The sequence below is a fragment of the Scyliorhinus torazame genome, chromosome 1 (genome assembly GCF_047496885.1).
Source record: "Scyliorhinus torazame isolate Kashiwa2021f chromosome 1, sScyTor2.1, whole genome shotgun sequence".
In the NCBI taxonomy this organism is placed as follows: Eukaryota; Metazoa; Chordata; class Chondrichthyes; order Carcharhiniformes; family Scyliorhinidae; genus Scyliorhinus; species Scyliorhinus torazame.
Window position 1 is genome coordinate 344484974 of NC_092707.1, and position 18085 is coordinate 344503058.

The 18085-nt window shown below is 47.8% G+C and overlaps 1 protein-coding gene across 3 annotated transcripts in view; it reads right to left on the minus strand.

Annotated features, from left to right (window-relative positions):
• The window catches only part of hhat (hedgehog acyltransferase), a 446467-nt gene that overhangs the window by 143841 nt on the left and 284541 nt on the right, over nucleotides 1-18085 (minus strand). Inside the window, exon 12 of one of the 3 annotated variants that reach the window (XM_072509778.1) lies at nucleotides 1487-1531. The exons of the other annotated variants lie outside the window; for them this stretch is intronic. Within the exon in view, the coding sequence (XP_072365879.1) occupies nucleotides 1503-1531 (29 nt within the window). The 3' untranslated portion in view covers nucleotides 1487-1502. Of the gene's footprint in view, nucleotides 1-1486; nucleotides 1532-18085 lie in introns of those variants that run through there. 3 annotated transcript variants of the gene reach the window in all.

Sequence of the window (18085 nt, forward strand, 5' to 3'; positions counted from 1 at the left end):
CAGTACCCCCGCCAAGCCAGGGCACAGGGTGGAGAGGTTGCTCTCCAACCTATCAGGATCTGCCTTTGGGCGATCAATGAGGCGAAGGCTACAACATCTGCCTCCGTACCCGTTTGCAACCCCGGCTGGTTCGACACCCTGAATATGGCCTCCCTCGGGCCCGGGTCCAGTTTCACGTGCACCACTTTAGAGATTACCCTAAAAACCTCCTTCCAGTAATCCTCCAGCTTTGGACAGGACCAAAACATATGAACGTGATCTGCGGGCCCCCCCCCCCCCCCAGCCTCCCCCCCCCCCCCCCCCCCCCCCCCACCCCCCCCCAGCCCCCCCACCGCAACGTTCACACACATTTGTACCCCCTCAAAGAGCCGGCTCATTCTCGCCCTTGTGAGGTGTGCTCTATATACCACCTTCAGCTGTATCAGCCCCAACCTCGCGCACGAGCTGGAGGCGTTCACTCTCCGGAGCACCTCACACCAGAAGCCCTTCTCCATACCCTCTCCCAACTCTTCCTCCCACTTTGCTTTGATCCCTTCCAGTAGTGCCTTCTCCTCTTCCAAAATAGTCTGTAAACCGCCAACACTACACTCTTTTCCAGTCCCTCTGTCTTCAGCAGCTCCTCCAGCAATGTGGAGGCCAGCTCCACCGGGAAGCTCTGTATCCCCTTCCTGGCAAAATCTCGAACCTGCATGTATCTAAACATTTCCCCCTGCTCCAGCCCATACTTCGCTCCCAGCTCCTTCAATCCTGCAAACCGACCACCAAGAAACACATCTTTTAGGATCTTAATCCCCTTCTCCTCCATTTCCGAAAATTTCCATCCCACTTTCCTGGCTCAAATCTGTGGTTCCCCCGAATCAGCAACCTGCCCCCCCACTCCCGAGCAACCTGCACCCCCAGGTATCTAAAGTGAGTCCCTGCCCTATGGAATGGCAGCACCCGCCCCCCCCCCACCCCTGCCCCCACCCCAGGCCAAGACACCACAAAATACTTACTCTTGTCTAGATTTAATTTGTACCCCGAGAAAGATCTAAAGTGAGTCCCTGCTCTACGGCCTAAAGTGAGTCCCTGTCCTCTGGGAGATTTTTTAGTTCTTAAGTGCCTTAAATGTTTCTGGTACTTCTTTCTGGATAGCACAATTGCTTCACAGCTCCAGGGTCCCAGGTTCGATTCCAGCTTGGGTCACTGTCTGTGCGGAGTCTGCACATCCTCCCAGTGTGTGCGTGGGTTTCCTCCGGGTGCTCCGGTTTCCTCCCACATTCCAAAGATGTGCAGGTTAGGTGGATTGGCCATGATAAATTGCCCTTAGTGTCCAAAATTGCCCTTGGTGTTGGGTGGGGTTACTGGGTTATGGGGATGAGGTGGAGGTGTGGGCCTTGGGTAGGGTGCTCCTTCCAAGAGCCGGTGCAGGCTCGATGGGCCGAATGGCCTCCTTCTGCACTGTAAATTCTATGAAATTAATTATTTTAAGACTCTTGCTCATATTACCTCATTGGTGAACCTCACTTTCTTATGTAATTTCTGTCTTCCACTGTGAAGACAAAAAGAAAATTTGTACAACATCTCTGCCATTCTTCATTCCCCATGATAATTTATCCTGACTTTACCTCAAATCGACTGACATTTACTTTAGCTACTCTCCTCCTTTAATATACATGTAAAAGCTCCTACACTCTGGGCGCAATCTAATTAAAAACAAAAAGAGTCCTTTCTGGGTGGGATTAGCGGGGCCGTTCCTGGTGCTTGTAGCGGGGGAGAACGACCCCGCAATCTAACGACACTCTTTTTTTCAGGCCTCAGTAGGGAATACCCTGTCGAGGCTGCACTGAGTTGCATTTCCTGCACTCAGGTTGGCGCCCCAATCGCTCAATCTCCTGACAGGACCTCCCCAACTCACTTTTGGGGGGACCCCGAGCCCCCCGCACCCCATTTCATAGGGGCAGAGCACCCCTACGCCTATGCCCAGCGTGGGCAGAATTTCATCTGGGCACCTTGGCAGTGCCAGCCTGGCATCTTGGCAATGCCCGCCAGCACAACCTGGGCACCCTGGCAGTGCCAAGCTGGCACTCAGGTGGTACTACAGGGGTGCCCAATTGCACTGCCAAGGTATAAGGTGAGACGTGCCTCTCATGGGATCTAGTGGCCCCATCCCATCCCGATTCAGGCGGGAAGCGGCCAGTAAATTGCACCTTCTGTTTTTATATTCCTGGGTAGATTATTCTCATATCCTTTTATTACTGGCTTGTAACTGTTGTTCGCAATAATATAAGCCTTTTATTTTACTCTACTATTATCCACAAATTCCATAGTAAGCTCCAGATCTATCTTCCTTGCTGAGTTCTGTTTTTTAATGGGATGCATTTTTGTTGGACCTTTTGATTCATTTCTTTAAATATTTCCCACTGTTTATTTACTGCCATACCTTTTTATCTATTTACACAATCAACTTCATCCAATTTACCCCTTGAAACTCTACAGCTGGCTTTGTTTAAAATTTTTGTTTGAAACTGGAGTATGATGTTCTCAAGCTTAATATTTAAATTCAATTGAAGATGATCACTTTTTCCAAGTGGATCATTTACTATTATATTATTTAAATCTGGCTTATTACACAGAACTAGATCTAACTTAGCTTAAACACTAGTTTGTTCCACAATGTGTTGGCCGAAGAAACTGATGTCAAAGCATTCTACAAATTAATCTTCCAAACTAACTTTGCCAATTTTTTATTTTTTTTAAAATTATTTGGCAAGTCAGCATCAGGAATAGGGAGCTCGGAGACTCCTGATGACTTAAGATTCCCACCAGAACCTCTAGTAAGCTCCACAGTGGGCTGCCTGCTGGAGCTTACAAGCACAGAGAAGGAAGAAAGGTCATTAATGAAGCAGCTGAAGGTTGTTGGGCCTAGGACACTACCCTGAGGAACTCCTGCCAGGATGTCAAGCCTATGCAAAATACAAGTCTCCCATGATTATTATATTGGCTTTGTTCCATGCTCCAATAATTTCTTGTTTAATGCTCTGTCTAGAAGTATAATTACTGGTGTACATGGTGCACTTATTTCCAAAAGGCATTTGACAAGGTGCTGCAAAGGGTTACTCCATAAAATACGAGCTCATGGTGTCGCGATAACATATTAGCATGGATAGAGGATTTGTTAACTAATAGGGGGAAAAATTTGAGATCAATGGGTCATTTCTGGGTTGGCATGTTGTAGCCAGTGGAGTGCCACAGGATCACTGCTGAGGCCTCACCTATTAGTAAAAGCAAAATATCGTGGATGCTGCTGAAAAAAGTCAGCAGGTCTGGTAGCATCTCTGGTAAGAGAAACAGTTAATGTTTCAAGTCCATATGACTTTTCTTCAGAGTTTCTTCAGAGAGTCATTAGTCTGCTCTGACAAAGAGTCATACGTTCAGTTTTTGTTAAAGAAATCGATGAACGGCTGCCAACTCCGGGAGAATCCCTGTATTGATCCTCTTAGAGCGAACTTGATTTTTTTCCAGACTGAGAAACTCTACCATATCGCTGACCCACACTCCTGACTTCGGGGGCTCCGAGTCCCTCCATCTCAGCAAGATCCGTCTCCGGGCCACCAGGGAGGAGAAGGCCAGAATATCGGCCTCCCTCCCCCCACTTTGCCCCTGGATCTTCCGACACCCCAAATATTGCTAATTCTGGACTCGGAGTTACGCTACTTTCCAGGACTTCCGACATAACATCTGCAAATCCCTGCCAGAATTCCCTCAGTTTTGGACATGTCCAAAACATAGGAACATGGTTGGCCGGGCTACCCCCACACCGCCCATATCTGTCCTCCACCTCCTCGAAGAACCGACTCATCCGAGCTACCGTCACGTAGGCCCTGTGGACTGCCTTGAACTGAATCACGCTAAGTCTAGCACAGGACGACGACTTCCGGTGACGGCGGGCGGGAGGCAGCCGCACATTGGAGGGCTCCCGTTCGGGAACGGCGTTTTCGGGGAGTAACGCCCGGTCCTAGGGCCAGCGACGGCAGTAAAAGTCGGGAGACAGCGCAAGGAGAAGAAGGATGTCGAAAAACACCAAAAAAAGGCCCGGGAAAAAAGCGGCTGAAAGTCAGTTGGAGAGTGGAAAGGTCACCGTGGGGTCAATAAAGAAAATGGAGGCTGGAGCACCAGGGGAGGCCGCAGTGTCTACGGCTGAAGAAATAACTAAGGTGATGGCTGCGGAATTTGAAAAGCAGTTGGCGCAGATTGAGAAATGCATGGAGACGGTGAGGAAGGAGATGAGGGAGGTTTTGAATGTGCTGGTGGAGGAGGCGGTTTCCCCGGTGAAGACGGCGGTGGCGAGCGCAGTGGCGAAAGTGCGAGAGCAAGGGGAGGCGCTGAAGGAAGTGGAGGAGACGGTATTGCAGCACGGTGATCAACTTGCCTCGATGGGGAAGGAGATGCGGAAGGTGATGGACACGAACAAGAATCTGCGAGGAAAAATGGAAGATCTGGAAAACAGATCCAGGCGACAGAATTTAAGGGTCGTGGGGCTGCCCGAAGGAGTTGAAGGACCGAAGCCGACTGAGTATTTTGCCACGATGCTGGCAAAACTATTGGGGGAGGGGGAGGACCCCTCACGATATGAACTGGATCGGGCTCATCGGTCGTGGAGGCCTGTACCAAAGGCGAGTGAGCTGCCAAGGGCAGTGACTCTGTGCTTCCGTAGGTACAGTGTGAAGGAGAAGGTCCTGAGCTGGGCCAAGCAGAAGCGGGTGGTGCAGTGGGCTGGAGCTGGTATACATGTATACCAGGACTTTACGGTGGAGCTGGCAAGGAGGCGGGCTGCCTTCAACCGGGTGAAGAGGGCACTGTACATTGGCAAGGTGCAGTGCGGCATTGTATATCCAGCGAAGCTGAGGGTGACTTACAAGCTCAGGGACTTTTATTTTGGAACGGCGGAAGCAGCGGAGGAGTTTGCGAAGGCAGAAGGACTGTGGCAGAACTGACAAATTGAGGAACGGTCATGTGCCGATGTAACCTTATGACTGTATTTTCTTCTTTTTTTGCATCACTGCGCGCGGGTGTAGAGGATAAAGGAGCCAATGTTGCATATATTTGGACAAGGGAAGGGACGGGACTTTCACTCGAAAGGAGGGCTCTTTGGGGTGTAGGTGGTTTGTGTGCTAAAAGGGGATCTTTGGGCTTTCCTAGGGCCAGGCAAGGGGGAAAGGGACCCGGGCGGGGGCCTCCACGCTGGCCGGTTTAAGCCGGCCAGTGAACGGGAGTGAGGTGGGGGGAGGGGCTGCAGCCATCGGAGCCTGGCAGACCAGGGTCCGAGTGGTCTAGCCGGGGTGGAAAGTTAGGGGGAGGGAACCGAGGTTGGGGGAGGGAACCGAGGTTGGGAGGAGGTGTTTTACAAGAGGCAGTGGACAGGAGGAGCTGGAGACTTGGGGGGGGGGGGGGGGGGACACAACTTTGGGGTATCATGTACGGCACTCTCTTAGAGGCTGGATGGCGTTGGTTGGGGGGGGGGGTGGGGGGGTGGGGAGCTGTGTAGATTAAGGGTGACTACGGGTAATCCCTGATTTCTTTTTGTTATTTGTTTATGTAAACATGCGGGTTGAGGTTTGGGGGTTGGTGGGTAGATGGGATCGTTGTTATTATGGGGACTGACATATCTTGCTGATTATTGTTTATTGTTGATTGGTGTAAATGTGGGAGAAAATGTGAAAAAGGAGAATTTAAAAAATTTTTTAAAAAAAAGTCTAGCACAGGACAAGGATGCATTTACCCTTTTCAAGGCTTTTTCCCACAGTTCAGTTTCCAGCTCCCCTCCTAGCTCCTCTTCCCACTTCCTCTTCACCTCTCTGATAAGAGCCCTTCCCACTTTAACAATTCCCTGTATATGTCCGAACCCTTCCCACCTCCAACCCCTGCTGTTTTTGACAGCACTTTATCCTGTAGTCCCCTCGGGGGGAGGCGAGGAAAGCTTGGGACCTGTCTCCGTACAAAGTCCCGCACTTGAAGGTACCGAAACCCGTTCCCACCCGGCAAATCAAACTCCTCCTCTAATGTCTCTAAGATCGGGAAGCCGTCCTGGATGAATAGATCCCCAAACCTCTCAATCCCTGCCCGCTACCATACCTTAAAGGCCCCATCCAGCCCCCACGGGACAAAACGGTGATTGTCACAGATCAGTGACCACACTGACGCCCCCTCCAGTCTCATATGCTGCCTCCATTGCCCCCACACCCTCAGGGCTGCCACCACCACAGGACTTGTGGAGTACCGAGCCGGCGAGAATGGCAGGGGCGCTGTCAGTAAAGCCTCCAGACTCGTACCTTTGCAGGATGCTGCCCCCATCCGCTCCCAGGCCGACCCCTCCCCAACATCGATTTGTTGGCAGCCCAGTAATAGTTAATAAAGCTCGGGAGAGCCAATCCCCCTTCCCCGCAGGCCTGTTCCAGGAGTGTCCTCTTTACTGTCGGGGTTTTACCCGCCCATATAAACCTCGATATCGCCACATTCATACTTCTGAAAAAAGCCTTTGGGACAAAAATCGGGAGACACTGAAAAACGAAAAGCAGTGTCGGAAGGACAGTCATCTTCACCGTCTGAACCCTCCCCACCAGCGTCAGTGGGAGCATGTCCCATCTACAAAAATCCCTTCTCATTTGATCCACTGCTTTGCCCAAATTTAACTAGTGAAGCTGCCCCCGATCCTTGGCCACTTGAATCCCCAGATACCTAAAACTCTTCCCAACCACTTTAAAAGGTAGCTCCTTCAGCCTCCTTTCCTGCACCCGTGCCTGAATCACGAACATCTCGCTTTTTCCCATATTTAACTTATAGCCTGAAAATCGCCCAAATTCTCCTAATACCTCCATGACCGTGATATAAAGCAACAAATCATCCGCATAGAGAGAGACCCTGTGCTCCACCCCCCCTCTCACTATACCCCTCCAGGTATTCACTGCTCTCAGAGCCATTGTTAAGGGTTCTATCGCCATGGCAAACAGTAATGGGGAGAGCGGACATCCCTGCCTTGTCCCCCGACAAAGACTAAAGTATTCTGACCGAACTCGGTTAATTCTTACATTTGTCACCAGGGCCTGGTACAGTAGCCAGACCCACGCCACAAATCCCTGCCCAAACCCAAACCTGCCTAAAATATCCCATATACTTCCACTCCACTCGGTCGAAAGACTTCTCCGCGTCCATGGCAACGACCACCTCAGTCTCGCGCCCCTCCGCTGGCATCATAATTATATTAAGAAGCCGTCTAATGTTGGATGTAAGGTGCCTGCTGTTTACAAATCCCGTCTGATCATCCCCAATTATTTCCGGGACACAATCCTCTATTCGAGTGGCCAGGATCTTTGCCAATAATTTGGCATCTACATTCAAGAGGGAAATTGGCCTGTACGATCCACAGCTCTCCGGATCCTTGTCACGCTTCAGGATGAGAGAAATTGATGCCTGTGATAACGTTGGGGGGGGAGTACTCCCAGCTCCTTGGACTCGTTGAAAGCCTTAACCAGGAGCGGCCCCAGTAACCCAGAGAACTTCCTATAAAATTCCACTGGGAACCAATCAGGTCCCGGGGCTTTACCCGGTTGCATCGCCCCCAGTCCCTCTATCACCTCCCCAAACCCAATCAGGCCCCCAGGGCCTCCACCAGCTCCTCATTTACCTTCGGGAACTCTAGCCTCCCCAGGAATTGATTCATGCCCTGCTGCCCAATCGGGGGTTCCGACTCGTCTAGCTGGCTATAAAATTCCCGGAACACTTCATTCACTGCCCCCGGGTCCCTCACTGTCTTCCCCCTCAAATCCTTTATTTTCCCTATTTCTCTCACTGCCTCCTGTTTCCTCAGCTGATGCGCCAGCATCCTGCTAGCTTTCTCCCCATGTTCACATATTGCCCCTTTTACCCTCCTCAGCTGACCCTCCGCCTTTCCTGTGGAAAGGAGCCCAAACTCCAGTTGAAGTCTCTGACACTTCTTCAGGAGCTCCTCATTTGGAGACTCTGAATATCTCCTGTCCACCTGTAAGATTTCTCCTACCAACCTGTCCAGCTCCGACCGCTCAGTTTCATCCCTGTGGGCTCGAATTGAAATACATTCCTCTCTAATAATCGCTTTCAATGCCTCCTAGACCATCCCAGCTGCAGTCTCTCCCGTGTCATTGATCTTTATGTACCCCCAAATGGCCTCTCTCACTCGCTCACAGATCTCCTCATCCGCTAACAGCCCTGTATCTAGTCTCCACTGTGGGCGCTGGGACATTCCCGTGTCTGCCCGTAGGTCTATCCAGTGTGGTGCATGCTCTGAGACCACAATTGCTGAGTACTCAGTGTCCTCAATCCCTGCTAACAGTGTTTTATCTAGCATGAAGAAATCTCTCCTGGAGTACGCTTTATGTACATGGGAGTAGAATGAATATTCCCTGCTCCTTGGTCTCTCAAATCTCCACAGATCCACCCCTCCCATGCACTCCATGAACCCCTGCAGTTCCTATGCCATTGCTGATAGCTTCCCCGACCTAGTACTCAACCGGTCTAACCTCGGGTCCAGGACCGTATTAAAGTCACCCCCCATGATCAGCCGGAGCGAGTCAAGGTCTAGGATCTTCCCCAGCATCTTCCTGATAAACGCAACATCATTCCAGTTTGGGGCATATATATTCACCAGACCACTGCGATTCCCTCTAGCTTCTCGCTAACCATAATAAATCTGCCTCCTGGGTCTACCTCTATTCTCCCCACCTCGAATGTCAACCTTTTATTAATCAGGATAGCCACCCCCCTCGTTTTAAAGCCCAGTCCTGAATGAAATACTTGCCCAACCCATCCCTTCTTTAATCTAATGTGGTCTCCAGCTTCAAGTGTGTCTCCTGTAACATAGCCACGTCCGCTTTTAACTGTCTCAGCTGTGCGAACACACAAGCTCTCTGAACCGGCCCGTTCAGTCCACGAACATTCCATGTAACCAGTCTGGTCGGGGGGGAGGGCTTTTGCCCCCTCCCCTGTCGGTCAACCATGACCTTTCCTAGGCCAGCTCCTAGCCAGTGTTCCGCACCTCACTTGATCCGCCCCTCGGCGGCGACTGCCATCTGATCTCCATCTCCAGTCTTCTAACTGTCCCTTCCCGTCAGCAGTACCCCCCTCCCACCCCACTTCGTCTTTCCTCAGCTCTCCCCCACTTTGCTCCCGTGAACCAGCTATCCAGCTAGCTCAGCATTTCCCACCCTCTGGCGTCACAAACCTGCTGACTACCAGATTCTATCACACCCAGCAATAACACAAACACTCAACACAGTAACAGCAATCCCAAAAAGCAAACATACCATCCCCCAACGCGCAGGCAACGAGGCAAACCCCACTCCCTTTAACCGATTCTTATCAGTCCCATCACCTTCAAACAGAATCAAACACAAAAGAAGCTTAAGCGAAATTATGCATGCAAGAATCAACCATCCTTCTTGCAGAAACTAAAACACCCCATCGCATCTTAAAAGTTCTTCCCTCTATCCAGTACATAAAGCAATAAATCAAAATCAAATTACACAAGAGGAAAAAAAAAACACCAAGACCCTTTTCTTCCCGAATATCGCAACTTAACTCACAGAATTAAAAGACCAAAATTTTAAACAAGACATAGCAAAACACACCATTTTTCTCACCTCCCCACCATCCTGTCCCTCCCCCCAAACTCAGACCACCACAGTTTGAGTTTAAAAGTCGTTACACCAGATTGGCAGGTTCTACCCCTCCCCCTTTGACCGATTCTTATCAGTCACATCACCTTCAAAGAGAATCAAACACAATAGAAGCTTCAAGCAGCTTAATCAAAATTATGCATGCAAGAATCAACCATCTTTGTTACAGAGAATAAATCAAAATCAAATTACACAAGACGAGAGAAAAGAAAAGAGAAAAACATTTTATTTTAAAAATTAAAACACCCAAACCCTCTTCTTCCCGAACATCGCAACTTAACTCACAGAATTAAAAGACTGAAATTTTAAACAAGACGAAGCAGAACACAGAACCATTTTTCTCTCCTCCCCGCCACTCCATCCCTTCCCTCAAACTCAGCCCACCACAGTTAGAATTTAAGAGTCCTTGAGCCAGATTATCGTCTTTCATGAAGGTAACCACCTCTTCCGGAGAATGAAGGTACAGCTCCCGGTTCTCGTAGGTCACCCAAAGATGCGCCGGGTATAACAGTCCAAATTTAAAGTCTTTCTAAAACAGGGCCACCATAACTTTGTTGAAACTTGCTCTCCTCTTTGCGAGTTCTGGCCCCTAGTCTTGATACACCCGGATCTCTGATTCTTCCCACATAACCGTTTTGTCTGCCTGACCCACATCATGATACGCTCCTTGTCGAGGAATCAATGTAGCCTCACCACCATGGCCCTCGGGGGCTCACGACCCTGGGGCTTACGTACGAGCACCCTGTGCGCCTGGTCCACCTCCAGCGGCTTGTCAAACACATCGGCCTCGACCATCTCCTGCAACATCTTCCCCACATACAATACTGCATCTGATCCCTCCTTCCCCTCTGGCAGCCCGACGATTCGGATATTTTGCCTGCGAGACCAGTTCTCCAAGTCATCCACTTTATCTAGCAGTCGTTTCTGGCTATCCCGTAGTATGCTAATTTCCAAAGCCATTGCAGTGGACTCCTCCTCTTGTTCAGTCGCCAGCTCCTGCAACTTTAGAATCTCCTGTCCCTGGGTCGTCATTTTCTCCTCCACCCGGTCAACCACCTCCTTAATCGAGGCTATCTGGATTAGCACAGGGTTAAATCGCTGGCTTTTAAAGCAGACCATTGCAAGCCAGCAGCACGGTTCAATTCCTGTATCAGCCTTCCCGAACAGGCGCCGGAATGTGGCGACTAGGGGCTTTTCATAGTAACTTCATTTGAAGCCTACTTGTGACAATAAACGATTTTCATTTCATTTCATCTGGGTTACATCTTCTGTACACTCCTTGCGATGCCGGGCGAACTTCTCATCCAGGTACTCGACCCATTGCTCCATCGACCAGTGAGCTGGTGTGGACACGATTTGTCTCGTTACCATTGAGCTCGATGACCTCTGATTCTTGCTTTCACTCATCTTTTGGTTTCTCCTTTTTCAACTCTTATCTGGACACGATTCCAAAAATTGAGGGTCACCTCCTTTTCCTCTCCCTTCGATCAACGTATGGTGAGAAATGTTTTGAAAAATCCGGCTTAAACACCATTAAAAAAAACACTAAGGCGAGAGCTGCTGAATGTGCGACCGTTTACTTCATGGCCGCCACCGGAAGTCGCCAAGATCCTTTCTTACCACTACCCTTATGTTGGTCTTTAATATCAAGACTACTCTTCTTCTTTTTCTATTCTGTCTAACTTTCTAAAATGTTGTGTGTACCCTGAGCTATTTATTTCCCAACCTTGGTCACTTTGTAACCATGTCTCTGTAAGGTGACTATTTCATAGGATCCCTACAGTGCAATCCCTACAGTGCAGAAGGAGACTATTTGGCCCAACGAGTCTACACCAATCCTCCAAAAGAGCACCCTACCTAGGCCCACTCCCCCACCCTATCCCTGTAACTCCATGATCCCACCTAACCGTTGGATACTAAGTGGCAATTTATCATGGCTAATCCACCTAACCTGCACATCTTTGGACTTTGTGAGGAAACCGGAGCCCCTGGGGGAAATCCATGCACACATGGGAAGGATGTGCAAACTCTACACAGACAGTCGCCCAAGGTCAGAATCGGGCACGGGTCCCTGGCACTGTGAGGCAGCAGTGCTGACCACTGTGCCACCATGCCGCATTCTAAAACATTTATCTCTATTTGTGCCACTAGTTCTTCCAACTTACTACAAATTCTGCCTGCTTTCAGATAAGGAGCCTTTAATTTTATTTCTTTACCCCTATTTTTTGCATGCGCCTTATTCACGGATAGATTATTACCATTAAACTTTCTGTGTCAGCTTGCCTTACCCAAATTGCTATACTTCTCTATGTGAATAGTGTGCAGGGCGTGGGGAAAAGGGAGCGGAATGGCACAATGTCATGATGCTCAATTGAAGAGCCAGTGCAGACAATATGGGCCAAATGGCCTCCTTCTGTGATGTAACAATTCTGTGATTCTATTGCCTCAACCTTTCTCTTTAATCACCCTTTACCTTACGCTCCATTAATCTCCCTTCCCCTGACCCTTTCTTTGCTCTTTTAAACAAATCACCATGACACTGATTCTAGTCCATGGTAAGTGCAGTCCATCCCAATGGAAAAAAGAACATAAGAACTAGGAGCAGGAGTAGGCCACCTGGCCCCTCGAGCCTGCTCCGCCATTCAATGAGATCATGGCTGATCTTTTGTGGACTCAGCTCCACTTTCCGGCCTGAACACCATAACCCTTAATCTCTTTATTCTTCAAAAAACTATCTTTATCTTAAAAACATTTAATGAAGGAGCCTCTACTGCTTCACTGGGCAAGGAATTCCATACTTTCACAACCCTTTGGGTGAAGAGGTTCCTCCTAAACTCTGTCCTAAATCTACTTACCCTTATTTTGAGGCTATGCCCCCTAGTTCTACTTTCACCCGCCAGTGGAAATAACCTGCCCGCATCTATCCTATCTATTCCCTTCATAATTTTATATGTTTCTATAAGATCCCCCCTCAACCTTCTAAATTCCAACGAGTACAGTCCCAGTCTACTCAACTTCTCCTCGTAATCCAACTCCTTCAGCTCTGGGATTAACCTAGTGAATCTCCTCTGCACACCCTCCAGTGCCAGTACGTCCTTTCTCAAGTAAGGAGACCAAAACTGAACACAGTACTCCAGGTGTGGCCTCACTAACACCTTATACAATTGCAGCATAACCTCCCTAGTCTTAAACTCCATCCCTCTAGCAAGAAGAACAAAATTCCATTTGCCTTCTTAATCACCTGTTGCACCTGTAAACCAACTTTTTGCGACTTGTGCACTAGCACACCCAGGTCTCTCTGCACAGCAGCATGTTTTAATATTTTATCATTTAAATAATAATCCCTTTTGCTGTTATTCCTACCAAAATGGATAACCTCACAATTGTCAACATTGTATGCCATCTGCCAGACCCTAGCCCATTCACTTAGCCTATCCAAATCCCTCTGCAGACTTCCAGTATCCTCTGCACTTTTTGCTTTACCACTCATCTTAGTGTCGTCTGCAAACGTGGACACATTGCCCTTGGTCCCCAACTCCAAATCATCTATGTAAATTGTGGGCCCAACACTGATCCCTGAGGGACACCACTAGCTACTGATTGCCAACCAGAGAAACACCCATTAATCCACACTCTTTGCTTTCGAATAATTAACCAATCCTCTATCCATGCTACTACTTTACCCTTAATGCCATGCATCTTTATCTTATGCAGCAACCTTTTGTGTGGCACCTTGTCAAAGGCTTTCTGGAAATCCAGATATACCACATCCATTGGCTCCCCGTTATCTACCGCACTGGTAATGTCCTAAAAAAATTCCACTAAATTAGTTAGGCACGACCTGCCCTTTATGAACCCATGCTGCATCTGCCCAATGGGACAATTTCCATCCAGATGCCTCGCTATTTCTTCCTTGATGATAGATTCCAGCATCTTCCCTACTACCGAAGTTAAGCTCACTGGCCTATAATTACGCGCTTTCTGCCTACCTCCTTTTTTAAACAGAGGTGTCATATTTGCAAATTTCCAATCCGCCGGGACATCCCCAGAGTCTAGTGAATTTTGGTAAATTATCACTAGTGCATTTGCAATTTCCCTAGCCATCTCTTTTAGCACTCTGTGATGCATTCCATCAGGGCAGGGGACTTGTCTACCTTCAGCCCCATTAGCTTGTCCATCACTACCTCCTTAGTGATAACAATCGTCTCATGGTCCTTACCTGTCATAGCCTCATTTCTATCAGTCACTGGCATGTTATTTGTGTCTTCCACTGTGAAGACCGACCCAAAAAACCTGTTCAGTTCCTCAGCCATTTCCTCATCTCCCATTATTAAATCTCCCTTCTCATCCTCTAATGGACCAATATTTACCTACGCCACTCCCTCCTTTTCTCAGTATCCCTGGTCCCACATGAATTTTCCCGCACCACTCTTTGTCTGCATACGTATCCATGAGATTTCTGGAAGATCCACTGTCAAGAAATCTTATGAATCCTTACTTCACAGATAATTCACAGCACAGAGACCCAACTGGTCCTTGTCAATGTTTATAGGCCACACGTGCCTCCTCCAATACTTCTTCGTCTAGCCCCAACTTCTCTTTTTGAACTGCACGTAAAGTGCGAGTTTACTTAGAAATTCTTGAATTTCTGTACTTTTTCATTCTCCAAAGAATAAATGCAGGCACCGTGAATGCAGTCTGCCAGAAATAAACAAAACATGTTCGGTTCATCGCTACAGCTCCTTAAACAGCTGCAACAGTGCTTGAAATATCCTTCTCTGTGCATGTAAGCTCCAGCAGGCAGCAAACAGGCAACCCACTGTGGTGCTTACTTAAGGTTCTGGTGGGAATCTAAGCCATCAGGAGTCTCCGAGCTCCCTATTCCTGATGCTGACTTGCCAAAAGCAAGATTTTTACCCTACACAGAGGCACAAAAATGTTACTCAATGAAATAAACAATTAAGAGTAATTTAGCAACTTTGTTGAGAAAATCCATCTCAGGTTAACAAAAACGAGATGGTTCATTGAACTGAGATTTCATTCTCAATCTTGAGGAGGTACTGATAAACACATACCCGAATTATGTCCATTTTGACCAGCAGAAATTTCTACCCTAAAATCATTTGGACTTGGGACTTGTTTTATGAGAATACAATTTTCTATTTAATTTTTGCAGCCATTGTGCAAAGGCTTTTGGCATGTTTCACAGCTAGACTGGACATCCTTTTTGGCAGTTGTGGCAAACCATTAAGAAAATTATTACGAGTGCATTCGGACTAGCCACTTTATTTCCTTGATATATATGTATCACGTGAAGTAATTTGTAGAAAAACTGCACATGTTCATTTTGGTATGGGTCTGTTAAACTGATGAAATAAGGCTATTTAAATCTATCTGCCCAAAATAAGAGACTATGGTACCCTAGACTGGAAAGCTGTTCATACTGATTTAATTTTGGGACTAAAGCTTGGGGATAAAATGTTTGCATGCAAGTAATATTTTATAGTCGAAAACCTTTTATGTCAATCTTGTATATGTGAACTCCATTATAACTGCTTTATTGAATAATAAGCCAACAGGCAAACTGCCAAGAAGTAGACCCGAGGCCTGATTTAATCATAACCTGCAAGTTGGCATCAAGCAACTGATGTACAAGAAAATATTTGAAGTTTATATTCGCACTGTGAAACATGTAATTCATTTTGGAGTTATTTCAAATCTAAACTTTGAAAACCTACATAACGTCAAGTTGGCAGGCAGTGGATAGTGGGAGTGCCGCAAGGGATAGTGCTGGGGCCTCAGCTTAATGTTGAAATGAAGAGACAAAGAATAAGTTTGCTGATGATATAAGGCTAGATAGAAAAGTAAGCTGTGAGAAAGACAGGGAAGGGCTGGCAAGAGATATAGATTAAGTGAGTGGGCAACAAGATAGTTTATGGAGTACAATGTAGGGAAGTGTGAAGTTATTTACTTTGTTTATAAGAATAAAAATGCAGAATATTTTTTAAAAGGTGAAAACATTGTACGTTATGATGTTCAAAGAGACATGGATGTGCTTGCACAAGGAACACTTAAAGTAGGTATGCAAGTACAACAAGCAATTAGGAAGACAAATAGCATGTTAGTCTTTATTGCAAGTGGATAGGAATAAAAAGTAAAAGTCGCCATCGTCCCAGATGACCATAGGCTGCTTTCCCCTTTCACGGGGAGAGCTGACTGATGGTGATTTAACCTGAGGATCACCACGCCTCAGGCGAGGGGCAAGGTTGAGAAGCCGGGGCCTTCATGAATAACCTCAGCCGGTACGGGGGTTGCATCCACACTATTGGCCTCGCTCTGCATCACAAACTAGTTGTCCAGCCAACTGAGCTAAACCGGCCCCAATGGGAATATAAGAATAAAGAACTCCTGTTATAATTATACATGTGAGACCACATCTGGAGTAGTGTGTGCAGGTTTGGCCTCCGCAGAGTAAAGGTGCCCGAATTGGTCCCTAGAATGAGAGAGTTATCCTATGATGAAAGGCTGAGTAAATGAGGTCTATATTATCTCGAGATTAGAAGAAAGAAAGGTTATCTTATTGAAACATACAATATTCTGAAGAGGTTTGATAGGGTGAGCATTGAGAGACTGTTCCCATTGGTCGGGGAATCTAAAACACAGGGGGCACAGTCTCAGGATAAGGGGCCGATCATTTAGGGCTGAGATGAGGAGAAATTGCTCATTCAAGGGGCTGTACATCTTTGGAACTCCATACCGGAGAGGATTGTGGACATTCAATCATTGAATACAATACATTGGCTCATTTTAACAGGTTAAAGGATTAACAAAGGGCTGTGGAAGGGGAGGGCAGGATTGGAGACATGTACAGGCTGGGAGAACAGGAAGGTGAGCGGATGGTGAAGTCTAAGAATAAGTGGGAAGGGGAGCTGGGAGGAGAGATAAACTGGGGAGTATGGAGTGAGGTGCTACAAAGGGTAAACACGACCTCCTTATGCGCAAGGATGAGCCTGATACAGTTCAAGGTTGTACAGAAGGTACATATGACGCTGGCAAGAATGAGTGGGTTCTTTCAGAGGGTGGCAGATGCGTGTGAGAGGTGTAGGCGGAGACCAGCGAATCACGCACATATGTTCTGTGGCCGCGAGAAGTTGGAGAGATTCTGTACGGGAATATTTGGGGCGCTAGCCAGGATAGTGGGGGAGGAGGTTGAGCCGGACTCTTTGGTGGCGATATTTGTGGTATCAGAGAAGCCGGAACTGATGTTGGGGAGGAAGGCCGATGTTGTGGCCTTCGCCTCTCTGATTGCCCGGCAATTAATTTTACTGGAGTGATGGTCAGCAAAGTCAAGGGGGATAGATGCCTGGCTGGGTGATTTATAGGACTTTCTTCGGCTGGAAAAAATTAAATGCGAGTTAAGGGGTTCAGTGGAGGGTTTCGAGGCAAGGTGGGGGATGTTTGTGACCGTGTTTGAGGAGTTGTTCGTCGCGGGGGAGGGGAAGGGTGGAAAAGGGTAAAATTTGTACAAACTGTATAGTTGTGTGTTGGGAAATTTGTTTCCCGAACTGTTTATGTGTTGTAACTTTTCATATACGTTTGGAATAAAATACATTTAAAAAAAACATATTGCTGTGCCTGGCTTCCATCCTCCGTGATGGACTGTCAGTGCTGCCTCAGCATCCTTCACCTCTTCCATGATGTGCTGCTCATCCTGGACTACCTGTTCTATAATCGCTTGAGGGCCCACCGGGGTGAGTGTTTCTGCACTGGTGGCAACTGTTCTTGACTGCCATGATGGTGCAGGCTCACTTGCATCTTCCTCCTCTGCACACAATGCTGGCACTGTATCTGTGACCTCTGTTGGCTCCCTGTCCGCATCAGATCGTATAGAAGACATAAGTGGCTGGTTATGCTAAATTGCCGAATCTGCTTCTACGAAGTTGAAGCAGCCCTGACTGCTTTGGTATGAAGGAAACTAGGAAGGAGTGAGCTCCTTTAGCATCACATGGGTGACACAGTAGCACAGTGGTTAGCACTGTTGCTTCACTGCTCCAGGATCCCAGGTTCCATTCCCTTGGGTCACTGTGCAGTGTCTGCATGTTCTTCCCGTGTCTGCGTGCGTTTCCTCCGTGTGCTCCGGTTTCCTCCCGCAGTCCTAAGATGTGCAGGTTAGATGAATTGGTCAAGCTGAATTGGTCAAGCTAAATTGCCCTCAGTGTCCAAAAAAGGTTAGGTGGGGTTATTGGGTACGGGGATAGGGTGGAGGTGTGGGCTTGATTAGGCTGCCCTTTCCAAGGGCTGGTGATGACTTGATGGGCTGAATAGCCTCCTTCTGCACTGTAAATTCTATGATTCTATCAATTCAAGATGTTCAGATCTTTTCACCCCATCTTGGA